This window comes from Ciconia boyciana, chromosome 1 (genome assembly GCF_034638445.1).
Source record: "Ciconia boyciana chromosome 1, ASM3463844v1, whole genome shotgun sequence".
Lineage (NCBI taxonomy): Eukaryota > Metazoa > Chordata > Aves > Ciconiiformes > Ciconiidae > Ciconia > Ciconia boyciana.
In genome coordinates, this window is record NC_132934.1 from 2,041,354 (window position 1) to 2,054,232 (window position 12,879).

The 12,879-nt window shown below is 44.7% G+C and overlaps 1 protein-coding gene across 1 annotated transcript; it reads right to left on the minus strand.

Moving 5' to 3' along the window:
- Positions 1-525: 525 nt before the first annotated feature.
- Positions 526-12,659, minus strand: CEP41 (centrosomal protein 41). The gene is made up of 11 exons (XM_072856878.1): positions 12,567-12,659; positions 11,933-11,996; positions 10,765-10,812; positions 6,493-6,554; positions 5,316-5,385; positions 4,708-4,849; positions 2,939-3,090; positions 2,540-2,607; positions 1,596-1,710; positions 1,187-1,402; positions 526-723 (listed from the first exon to the last, which is right to left on the minus strand). Exons 1-11 carry the CDS (start codon positions 12,597-12,599, stop codon positions 575-577), a joined length of 1,119 nt encoding a protein of 372 aa, XP_072712979.1. The 5' UTR covers positions 12,600-12,659; the 3' UTR covers positions 526-574.
- Positions 12,660-12,879: the final 220 nt, after the last annotated feature.

Consider the following 12,879-nt stretch of genomic DNA (forward strand, 5'->3'; position numbering starts at 1 on the left):
GCTGGGCATTATTTCCAAAAACAACTTTATTACAAATAGTTCTGTCCATTAACATAAATATATATAAAAAACAACTTAAGGAATCCTCTCTCCAACATTTTGGCAAGTTGCTGAATGTCTGTATCTCTGCTACAAAACACCAAGGTTTTTGCTCACAGATGATTTCTGGCCCATTTACCTTCACATGTGTTCTCCTGTTTGCACAGTCTGCAGTTCCAGGCACAGCACAGGGGGAGTATTTGTTACAGACACAAATTCATTTGTCTGAACTACAAGCTTTGTAGAACTGTTTCTACTGGTCACAGGCTTTACTACCGGTTTCCTCTCTCCCCTACAAAATCAGTTATATCAACTCTGTCCTGACACTGCACCTAAAAGTCAGCCTTGCCAAAGTGATACCGTTCCTGCTTCTACAAAACGTCAACCATTCCAGCTCCCCCAGCCTTACCCGAGCTGCCATTTATATACCACTGCTGCTTTTCTCTGCAGATTCCTAAAACGACAAACCGGCTGCACTGCTCAGGGTTCCCAGAACCTGGACATTCATTTATTCAGTGGAAGAAGACACCGCTGCTTATTTCCACGGCCTGTTCTGGAGGCTGCTCCTGCTGACCGAGCGGGTGGTGAGGGATCCCACGTTGCCAGCAGAGCTGAGGAGACTGGGGCTGCTCCTCACAGTTGTCAGCTTGGAATCGCGGCCTGAAGAACCACGGCTAAGACGGCCTGTGGAAAAAAAACCCCAAAGATCAGAAGCTGTGTGCGTGATGGAGCACAAGGACACACAAATGATCTCTTGCCCCTCACTGGCTCTCCAGCTCTCACTATAAACATGGAGACCCATGGATAATTCAGTGCAGGGTTCTGGGCAGACTCTAGCTGTGCAGGCCTAAGAATTTGAAGAACCTACTAATCACCAGTAAAACCTAAAGACATTTAAATATAGTGGGCAGAATGGTATATGCCCACCCTCAGCAGGCCCAGGATTTTGCCATTGTGTAGCTATATAAGATTTAAGTCCTCTGGGATTGGCATAGTACAGGTTTTGGTGGATTTTCTCAGTCAGTTTGGAAAAAAATTCTCCCTCTCTGAGCAATCTCATGGAGAGAATACAGCAAAGCAGAGAACTGCTGCAGGGCAGGCTCAAGAGCTACAGAAAGTGGCTGCAGCATTTGTCCTGGAGTCTTACTGGCAGCGTCTGAAGGAATGTGCTCTTCTTCCAGGTAGTGCTTTATCTTTTGTAGATCATCTGCAGAAAACCTCCATTTATTCTCAGCACACGCAGGGGGCGCTTTGGGAGAGGTCTTTTTTCGGGCAGATCCAGTGGGAGTTGCCACCTGGCAGGACACAGGGAGTGAGCCGGTGATCAGTCCTTCCGGGATCTTCTGTGCAAGGACCTTCAGGCCTGCAGACATACAGATCACATGTTATCAGTGACCACTAGTTAAGATGAGATCACTGATTTTACCAGTCACAAGTAAAACACTTGACAGAGCTGAATATCCAGCTCTTTCCAATCTCCAGCTCATGCAACCCTTGCTCTCTGCTCTCGATCTACCCACCTGAGATCTCAGGGAGTCCTGCCCATCCCCACTTACCTCCAGATAACATGAACAAGTTCTCAAAGCCCCTCTCACACATGGTTGTCGCAGCCTGGCTGGCTAACCTCTCATCATTGTCATACAAAATAATAATTTTTCCATGTGCATTTTTCTGATAGGTAGAAGAGCTAAGGATTAATTTGTAAACTTACGGTGATCGTTAATACCTTTTAGAAAGAAGAAGGGACACAAACAAATGGGACTGGAGACTGAGAGACTCCCTACTTGATTTGTGAGCATCAGGCAGGAATGCCTTCCCTTCACCGGTGCTTTAAAACCGACTTCTCAGCAGCTGGGGCTTGCCAGATGGTGGAAGGACACAGCCTAATCCCCACTGGAGTGCAGCCCCTGCAGCAAGTGTCCACCACTGTTTTGAAGATTGGTTAGTAACAGGCAATAGCAAGAGGCACCTTCGTTTACAGCCTCCCCTCTCCCCTGCAGCCCTCACAAGCTAACATCCTGGGAAATTATCAGCCTACTCCTAGCTAATAATCCTCTTTCCATCCTCCAGCGAAAAACCAATCCCCATCAAGGTGCTGAGAGGAAGCCAAAGGATTTGATGAATATATCCCTCAAGAAGCCCAGCACTCCAGCAACGGCAGGGGACGGGTGCCCAAGTATGGCTTTGCCTTCCAGCAGCCAAAATCACAAGAAATGCCAAATTCAGGCAGCTCCCACTGGAGTCAAGAGGTGTTACAGCCTTGAGGAACTAGAATCCAGCATCTGATGGTGGCAGTGGAGCCACACCAGGTAATCACAGCGAGCGTAAAGGACCTCCCCTCCCATCCTCCTTGAAATCCCCAGATTTTGTTGGTTAAGCATTGTCCAGGTCACAGCGACTGCTATAGCTCCAATTGGTTTTGGAAGCCCCCACCAACATCCCCTTAATTTCCTTTTTGTTTTTTTTTTTTAAATTCCAACACTTTATATGTAAAGGATACATATTCCAGAATACTATTTGTATATGGGTTCATCGTTCTAGACAGCATTGCAATAGGGTAAGAATAAGCTGCAGAGGAGAAAACAAACAAACAAACAAACAAACGAGAGAAAAAAATCATACAGTGGCTGAACACCAACTGTCACACAACCTGGAATACAACTGACACAGACTTGTTAGGGTTCAACAGACTTGAAAACCCACTGAATAAGGAATTAACATCAGCTCGGTCCCCTCATCCCTTTCCAGGAAAGATGGGTGTACTGGATGAGTGCCGAGAGCATTCTGCACCCAAGTGATCTCCCATCTTGGGGGAAAAAAAATGAAGCCAGCCAGAATATGACACAAAGAGCTGAATATACGACCCCACTAGGTCGCTGTGGAATTCTGGCCTTCTCACCTCCAACAATGTGACACTGGTCGTATGCATCTCGGTCTCGTACATCCAAAAGCAGGAAGGGGCAGTCGGGATAAGGCATGTCTTTAGCCTGAGCGTCTGCTTTCTTTGGAGCGTCCTTTTCTATATCCAGTTCACCAACACCACTTATCACACTACAAGAGGAAAGAGGTTATGGTGCAAGCTCTCACTCTGAATACTTCCCTACCTCTTCACCAGGTCAGAGCGCTTTTCCATCAACTGTTCCAATAGCCCATTTAACGTTCCAGTACAGCCAGACACCACATGAAAGTGGAGAGAGTATGTTTCAGGCTTCCCACTACATCATAAGAGACTGATTTTATTGTTATAAATATAAAAAAATAAACAGAATACAGCCTTGCTATGTGAACATACCATACTCTTCTGGATCAGTCAAGTCCAGGTGTTTTATGTCCTAAGTGACTTTGAGGTAAGGGAGAATAATTCTAAGAAGTTGCCAACGTGGAGATCTCAGCAAGTCAGACACACTAAATAACTGTCAGTTATCTCCAAGCAGCGCTATGCAGAGGTTTCCCATTTCATCACTAGATTGGATACAGGACATGAACAGAAACCTCCAGATAATCTTAGTGGTCACTAAGTTGTGACCACTAAATAGTGTGGCCAGCAGGACTAGGGAAGTGATTGTCCCCCTGTACTCAGCACTAGTGAGGCCACACCTCGAATCCTGTGTTCAGTTTCCTCACTACAAGAGAGACATTGAGGGGCTGGAGCGTGTCCAGAGAAGGGCAACGGAGCTGGGGAAGGGTCTGGAGCACAAGGCTGATGGGGAGCGGCTGAGGGACCTGGGGTTGTTCAGCCTGGAGAAAAGGAGGCTCAGGGGAGACCTCATCGCTCTCTACAGCTGCCTGAAAGGAGGGTGTAGAGAGGTGGGGGTCGGTCTCTTCTCCCAGGTAACAAGTGATAGGACGAGAGGAAATGGCCTCAAGTTGCGCCAGGGGAGGTTTAGACTGGATATTAGGAAATTTTACTTCACTGAAAGGGTGGTCAAGCATTGGAACAGGCTGCCCAGGGAAGTGGTTGAGTCGCCATCCCTGGAGGTATTTAAAAGACTTTTGGATGAGGTGCGTAGGGACATGGTGTAGTGGTGGACTTGGTAGTGTCAGGTTTACGGTTGGACTTGATGATCTTAAAGGTCTTTTCCAACCTATACAATTCTGTGATTCTGTAAATTGATGTCTTTGATATGCAATGGCCAAGCCTGTCAGGCTAGCGTCTCAACTCTTCTGTTAACATTTGCACAGGTATAGCAAGGGAAGGGCTGAGACAAAGCTTCCTCTTACAGTGTATCTGGTACCTGGTATCTGTACCTGGTATCTCTGACCTTGACTAGCAATGTAGTGGATTTGGAAATTGGACTCGTATTATCAATCACAGGAAAATCCGTTAAGATCATCAGGAAGGCACATTACTGAGTTTACCAGAGAGCAGTTTGTAACATGGATTCTTGAACCCAGGGACCTGGATCAAATCCCACAAACATATTTCCTTGTCAGCCATTTAGACAATCCATCAGGTGGCAACAGTGTTGGGTTACAGCCTCAAACCAAAGTCATTCAGACAGTAAAACCTGCCAACACCTCTCTCTCACTCACATCCCCGGACCTGGAAAATCAGGCTTTAGTGAGAAATACAATATAAAGCCACTTAATAGCAATTTAAAATAACTAGCTGGATGAAAATAATTATCTGCTAAGACAGGAAGAAAATAGTGTATTATTATCAGGCACCTCTGCAGCGTGGACCGATAGGATTCCCCAGCTCCTGTGTTGTTTATGAACAGAACTGGACTAGGTGTCCCATCGGGGCTTCCTTTCCCATTTGTCCCTGCCGTGAGTTCAGCATCTGCATCTCGAGCAGCAGAATCACCGTCTGGGGAGAGAACAGGGTATGAAGAGTTAAAATCCTGCAGGAAATAAACAGGCTTTAAGCCCAGCTTCTATTCTTAGAAGAAAGTGCGTCTCAAAAGACAGCTTTATCTTCATCCTCTTCTAAGAATGACGTACCGAGAGCCTCATACTAAAAATAATAGAGAGCCATATGATTTTTATGGGCTCAAGATCTCATTTTAACAATTCAATAAAAATGTAATTCTTGATGCATGATATCTACTGAGTGACTACAATAAACTTGGCAGCACAAGGCCTTTCTTATTTGCAAGCCTTTCTGTTTTAGGAGCATCCCAAAAGTGGAATGGCTGCAGGCCACAGGCTAAGTTATTTTTTTCGCCCTGATTAAAAGACTTGCTGAGTAGTCAGCTATGTCTGTCAGGACACAGTTCACCATGTGACAGCAGTCTACAGCTCCTTCTCTTTGTGCTTACAATAAATATTGTTACCTTCCAGCTTGTGGATCTCCTCATTTGTCACTTCCAAGGTTTCATCAGATAGAGAGGCAACCTGGATGACCTGCAGGAAACAAAAGCAAGCAATGATACCTTGATACGCATGCACTGGTGTCAATGAAAGACAGCGGGGATCAGCTTAAGGAAAAACAATCCTCAAGCCAAAACACATTTAACTCAATGCAACTTCTACCGGACTTCAAGGTCACATATAGGTGCATATATGATGCCTGTACTGCAAGTGAGTCCTTTTATTAAACGAAAGTTGTAGCAAAAAAAAAAAAAAAAAAGAACACAAACTCAGAATAAAGAAAAAAGTCAGATATGCTGTGCTGGCAACATCAAATACCAGAATGTTTTCTGATATTTATGAAGTCCAGTCACTGGCTGCAACCGAAACATTTTAGAGCATACACTACGCTGGCTAAAATCGCACATGGTTAATTGGTCTGCGAGAGCAGACCTGAGATATTCACATACTAAATCAGTTCATCGCACCAGTGAGAGTCACAGGACTGGTCTTAACAATCCAGTGGAACTAAAGACATGAGTCTGCAGAAACCCACTCCTCCAATAACTGCAAGTTTAACCTTCCCTTTCCTTCTCTCCTTAGAGGAAAGCTTGTCTTTGTCTAGTTTTTACTAATTTTCTTGAACCTACATATAAGCAACACACAGCTCTTTATTTGCTGATGAGATTTACCATTTTTTTAGTATTTTGATTCATTACTTTTTAATTAAAAAAAACGCAGAACGCCTTGAAGTCACAACCTTCCCATCTTCTGCAGTTAAACCCGCTGTTAGGGAGGGCTTCAGGCTGTGACTACTTGACACAAAGCTCGATGAGATCAGATTTGAATACTACTTTACATAGCCCTTTTCTTTTGTAAGAGGCTTGAAGATCCTCTTAAGTTAATGAAAAAAAAAAAAAGGGAACAAATTTCAAAGACAGTCACTACAAACTTCAATTTGCAACTAAAAGCATTTGACTACTCTGAAAACATTGGCCTGGATGGTTTGCTTTTATTAAGGGAAATCTATGAGGGCAGGAAGAAGCCAAAACAGAAGAATTACACACTGAGGCTACATAACTACATAAAAGGCTTTAGACAAAGCAAAAATGCTGTTCACAAAAGATAACTTTCAGAGGCCAGAGAGGGAACTATACATACCAACTGGGCAAAAGTCGTCACTTTCAGTCTTTTAAACAGCTCATCCTTTTTATATCTGTAATCTTCAAAAACAAAACAGAAGAGGACAATGTAAATTTTCAGTTAATTCCCAGCTTTTGCAAATAACAGGCGATATGCTTAGTCCCAGCTATTCTCGTAGACTCGCTTCTCCAACAAGGCAGGATTTCTGGGCGCTAAGCTTGCGCTGAAGGATCAGAGCGGCAAAGCTGAAGGCTTTGTGAAAAGTAATACCAGTTATAAAGAGAGATCTTGTCCAGATATGATTAAAGTGGAGAAGGCAGATTTAGTTGCTTTTAGACTCAAATCTGTATTACTTTGTGTTTTCTGTTCTTGCTGGGGGAGGGAAGCAGTTTCATGAATTTATCACCTTGCCTGCTGTTCTTTGAAGCCCGCTACGGTCACAAAGCCTCTTAAACCAAAAGGTTTAATTTACCTGAATTTTTAGTTTGTGTAAGTTACAGCAGTCAGAGCACAGGGACACTGTTTCTCAGACTATGTCTTTCCAAATACTAAGCTAAACATGTAGGTTTAATCTTACCGATTAAAATGCTCCAGGTTTTCTTACTTTATCCGACAACTACATTCCAATTCCTACAATTTGCTAATAAGGCTATCTGAAGGAAAGGATAACTGACAGAAGGTGTTTAACGCAGAAAACTGAACAGCAGATCAGCATGGATACCAGCTTGAAGCACACATAATTGCTATGGAGAAACTGGACTAATTGAGTCTTAAGCCTGAAGACAAAGCTTAGGCAGCAAGAAAACTGAGCGGTCTGTCGGAATGACTGGCAAACAACCAGAGCAGAGATTAACAGTGCTAAGTAAGTGATGACAAGGATGGAAGTCTGATTGCATACGGATACTCGAGATGCGTAAACACCAGGAAGAGAGAAGCCTTCTAGTGTGAAACAAAAGGGTGTATGTAGTAGGAGAGAGAAGCTAAGACAAGTATCAGTAGGAACATCTTGATATGAAATAGCCTCCCACGGGAAGTAACGGAAGCCTCGTCCTTTGGGAAACTTACAGCTAGAAAGGAGACAGCAGAGGAGGGGAAAAAAAACCAAACCAAACCAAAACAGATCAATCCTTCACTGGCAGGGAAAGGCAAAGAAGATGAACAAAATTCCTCCTGTGTCAGGCACTGCAGCTGTAACTAAGTTCTGCATGCAGCTCTTGAAGCCATGCTCTAATGAATCCAAGCTCTCTCAAAAAATAAAATTGCTCCTCCTTTCTTTTCTTCCTCCTCCCTTACTAGGCTCCACCTCTGAAGTCACAGATTTTAAAAAAAAGGAAAATCCTTTGCATCTTTCTACCAGTTTTAGTAACTGTTGGAGAATATTCCAAACCGGTCTCTCTCCAGCTGTTCAGCTAAGAGGGCTAACAATGGAGAATAGGACCTTTATCAAATCCAGCCAGTTAAGCAATTCTAAATCCTCTAAAACCATCTGCTGAATGCTCCATAGCTTAAGCAAGGGAAGATGGGAGAGAAGGGGGAAGGGCTCCAATCCATATTCCTGTAACCACCACACAAAAAATTACTGCAAAATTAGCTTATGGAAACTCTCAAGCTGACATGTGTTTAGAGAAGGAGCCACATGAACGCTGGAGGCTGAGGTCTCTTCCCAATACAAGAGGTGATCACGCGCTTCCTGACAGATGTTCTGCTCGGACAAGATTCTCCCCGTACACAGCCAACGGGCACGTTATGGTAGCAGAACCAACACAAGAAGAGATATTGTGAGCTTTCATCTCTAGGTGTTTTTTTTTTTTATTCCTATCCTTTCCTTTTAAATACACTTCCTGCAAAGGTAGGCCAATTAATTTTCAGCATTCATAGCAAGCAGAGTTCCCAAATTCAACATCCTACCCCATATAATGTTTTTTAAGCTGCAAAGCAAGTGCCTACTTGCTACTAAACAACTTGCCTTAGAAAAAAGGAGCCCATCCAAAATAGCCCCGTGCACTGCAGCATGCACTACAGCTTCCAAACCATAGGTCTGAAGTACAAGACCCACACATAAACTAGATTTCAGAATGTCAATTAACATGCAAATGACTCTCACAGTTCTTGCAAAACCACCTGGTTTCAAGCCTCAAGCTCAGGTTGTTAAAGCTTCCCTTTATAACTCGGAAATAACAGCAACAATTATCTTTTATACAGCCCATTTCACCTGCCCAACACAAAACGCACGCATAGCCCATGTCCAAATGATTAAATTCCGCAGTCATGGACAAAAAGAGCCCTTCAGTCACGTGAAGAGCAAGAAATAAACTTAATTTAGAAGGACAAATAAAAGCAGCAAAGCTTATGAAGTGCTGGATGTACATAAACACTGGCAAAGCAGAACCGTTGTCACAGTCCTCATACGATACAGCTGCTGGATGGTTTCCTCCCACCTCAAGCACGGATTATTTACTCCACAACATGCCTTTATGACCTAGATCTTGCCTTTACCACCCAAAATTATCAACAAGAAAAAAACAAAACAAAACTGTTATTACAAAGCCTGACCTGGAGCAAACCAATCTGAACGTTTGCGCGAGCCTCCCGGTAGTTATCAGAAAGTTCAGAAGAAGCGCTGCTTCTGACTGCAAAAGCAACACGACATACCTGGTTCTGTCCTAGAAGGTCCATTTGAATTTTCTGACATTTTTTGCTTCAGTGAACTGGTCTGAAGCTGTAATTATTGTGTATTCGAGGATGTGCTCCTCAGGGCTTCAGCAATGACTGAAGCAACAGCAGAGAAAGGGAAGAGACTTGGTGTCTCTTCAAGTCAGTCCTCCGAAGGACAAATCACCGTGGTTCCAGCTCTCTTATCATTTTTGGTTCCACAGTAGGCTCGCGGTATTAGGTCCCACTCTCTCACATTACACAAGAGACAGAGAGTTGCCTGTACTGGGTATTTAAAGTTGTGTCCAAACAGTGTCATCTATCCATGAGAAATCAAGGGGGAGAAGTTTCTAAACTGCCTGGGAACACAAGGTGTCTATTCAGCACAAATATAATGAGAAAGTTTCTACTGGATTCCAGAACCACAATTAAACAAAAGAACTCCTACATGAAATGAAATCGATTCACAGCAGAGATTGAAAACCAAACAGACCCATACAACAAGATTTTCAGCGCAGATAAAAAGCGATGGCAATCCACTGTTAAGCACTGAAATCTCAGACAGTCAAGACAGGATTTTGGAAAGCAAGGTCACTTCTCTTTTGATTTTCCCCAAAGACCCGTGGTGTTTAAAAAAAACAAAACACCAAACAAACAAACCAGCAACAAAGGACCATTTCGCACAAAGCCAAGCACAAATACATTTATGTGACAGTTAAGTGACCTCCGTTATAATCTGAATGTTACCATCTTAGAGAAACACAGTAAGTGGGTTTAAGAACTAAAACTGAACATTCAAAATCCTAATTAATCCTCATTAATAGGGAGGATTTTTCTTTCATGTTAATAAATGCAGCTTTCGGGTTTAATAGCTTTCCTGGCTCTCTCTCTGAAAAGAATGCAGACAGTAGCTGAAAATAAAGTAGTAAAACATTAGCTTTATTAGTAGGAATTTTTTAAAAGCACCTATTTCCAGCAGGAAAACAGGCTGAAATAAAAATCAGTTAGGCTTTCATTAGCCTAAACACCCCAAAGTCTTCAAAACATCAGAGTTTAGTTCTGGTGAAATCAATGAGTTACACAGGAATGAGCTTGCCTTTTTCCTATCTTGGAGTATTCTGATAGAATAAGTACTTATCTGGTAGATAAGTACGCTAAAATGATACAAAGGTAAAAGATCTCAAGTTCAATCATTTTGTTACCTAAAAGTGAAATAAAGTCTCAGAAGCAGTTTTCTGAGTCTTCTCAGATGAGTCTAGTCAAGTTTTCTTAATCCAGAGAACTTCTTCCTGTCTGGCTTCCATTCAATAACAAAAATTGCACAAAGAAGAATCTGGAAAGACTCCTAGACCTGCCTGCCTGGTTTCTTAAGTTAAATCTGCAAAGCATAATGAGAGCCAGAGAAATAAGGCGCAGGATAAAGTGGAAGGTGGCCAGCAAAGAATCAAGGTAGAAGCACCTTTGTATCCTACTGCTGCGTGTTTCTACAGTTCATTCCTGTAAACGGCTGGGGGAATCAGTGGAGTGCAGATTTCCAAGCAAACGGAGGGCCTGGGATTCAACCCCTGCTCCTCGATACTCTTTCAGCTTTGAACTAACCCACTGCAAGTTACATTCTGCTCCTCTCCAGTTACTCACTTCTTTTGATCTCTTCCAGCTTCTCAGTGTATTTTGTCAAACTGTTCCCTGTAACAACAACAAGCACCCATCAGTTTGTTACAATTTTTTAATTAGTGTTTTTCTTCAGTGCTATTTAAGCTAAGATTTAAGCTAAGGCTTAAAACTTAATTTTTTTGAAGGAAAAGATCAGACTATGATAACAAACATTTGTGGTAGATCTTCGTTCACCATGACAATACAAGGCAGCCATAAATCAAAAAGACCACAGTTTTTCTCTTAGCGCTTTTCTCTCACAAGGAAGGCCGAGCTAAATAGCAAAGTCAGTCAAAGGACTTGCAGGACCCCAGCTGCCAACCACCTCTGGGAACGGGCAGTGCTCCGTAGGTTAAAGCCTCCATACTGGATAGAGGAAGTCACTGCAAGTGTTCATGACCAGCAGGAGCTCACATCTTCGACATATACCCACAACGCCGTTTCAGTTCTTCTACAGAACGCACCCAAATTTTATTTTACAGGATTTTCAGTAAGGAGTACAGAAGTATCCACACCCTGCTAGTCAGAACGGCGATATTCCAAAAAACCCCAGCCTCGTAGCACCCTTCCCATTTACAAGTTGCACACCAAGCCCTCTTTACTCAGAAGAGTACATTGTTTTGATGATGCTTTGGAGAACAGAGTCATCACCTTCAGAAAGTCACTACCTAAAACTCAGTACGTGACAGCCCTCTCTCTAAGAGAGCTGAAATCAGGACCTCAGTATTCAAACCCTGCCTCTGACACGCCGCTTCAAGCGCAACTGTGACCACACCGGCCCTTCCCCAACGTTTTTGCATGGATACTATAGGCAGGTGTTACTGGATACAATTCCACTGTTTTAACAACAAAAAAAGGCCAAAAGACCTTCTCCAAATAATTATTTTTATTACATCCTTATCAAGATACTAGTTTATACAAGAAAAGCTGCCACACAGAAACTCCCAGACCAGTAATTTTTATGGGAACTGTCACCACAGAGCACGACATAATAAGGTGAGAGACATCATAACTGCAATGCGAGTTCTGACATAGCCGTGCAGTATCCGGGGTAAAGCAGCTTAGGACACAGAGGCAGTTAAGATATTCAGCATACTTTTGTATACTCCTACATCCACGTTTGGTGTTTTTACCCTATGACGATTTCACTTACCAGTATCGAGGCGGGTTTTTATATGCTGGTATCTGGGATTCTGAGGGATGCGCCTGGTTAAGTACTGTTTTAAAAGGGAAAAGATAAGAGGAAGTCAATGTACAGCCATGTCTTTGTTTTAAAGGCAAAACCCCGTTAACAGAAAAGGCAATCTGAAAAGCTCTAAGAGACAGCAAAAAGAGGAGCGAGATCACAGGCAGCCTCTCAGACATCCTCTGCTCTCAGGCAGAAGGACAGACCTCTGAACCTCCAACTCGTATTAAATCCCTGCCAAACCGCCACTTTAAAGCCTCAAAAGGAGAATTTCTCTCCTTTTCTCTCTCCACCCCGAGCACACCGGGAATCCTTACCCCCGCCCCGAACTACGCCTCTGGAGGCTGCACCGGCCCACTGAGGCCCCCGAGAGCCCCCGCAGAGCACTCCGGGCACCCCGCCGAATCGGTCCCCACATCCCGCAGCCCCTCGGGACGCCCCGGCCGCTGGGGACCGTGCGCCCCATCAGCCACCCACGGCTGCCTCCCTCAGGAGAGGAGGCCGCCGCCGCCGCCGCTCTCCGGCCCGGCTCCCCGAGTCCCCCCCGTTCCCCGCCCGCCAGCGGGAGGGTGACGGCGAGGCGAAGTGCCCCTCATCCCACCTCCGGGTCCCCGACACTCCTCCTGCTCGACATCTTCCCGCCGCTCCCCTCCTTCCCTCACTCCCGCCTGCCCACCCGCCCTCCGGTTCTGGCGTCCCACCCCGCAACAACTCCCGCCCCGATTGGCGGCCCGTCGCGTCCGCGGCCAATCAGACGCCGCGTAGGGGCGCGAGCGGCGGACGGCGCTCAGTCGTCGCCGGGCAACGGAGGACGCCGCGGCGGCACGCGCGGTGACGCGCGGGAAGCGGGAGGCGGGGCTGTTCCCCTCCCCTCGCGGGGCGGGGAGTCTGGGCGGCGCATGCGCGGGGCGGGG

What these genes read in the sequence shown, in the direction of transcription:
- CEP41 (XM_072856878.1), bottom strand. Translation starts at nt 12,599, where the DNA reads ATGTCGAGCAGGAGGAGTGTCGGGGACCCGGAG. An exon ending in GGAGTGTCGGGGACCCGGAG is followed by an intron (nt 11,997 to 12,566) that starts GTGGGATGAGGG and finishes CTTTTAAAACAG; the next exon opens with TACTTAACCAGGCGCATCCC. An exon ending in CCAGTGTCACATTGTTGGAG is followed by an intron (nt 2,608 to 2,938) that starts GTGAGAAGGCCA and finishes TCTCCTCTGCAG; the next exon opens with CTTATTCTTACCCTATTGCA.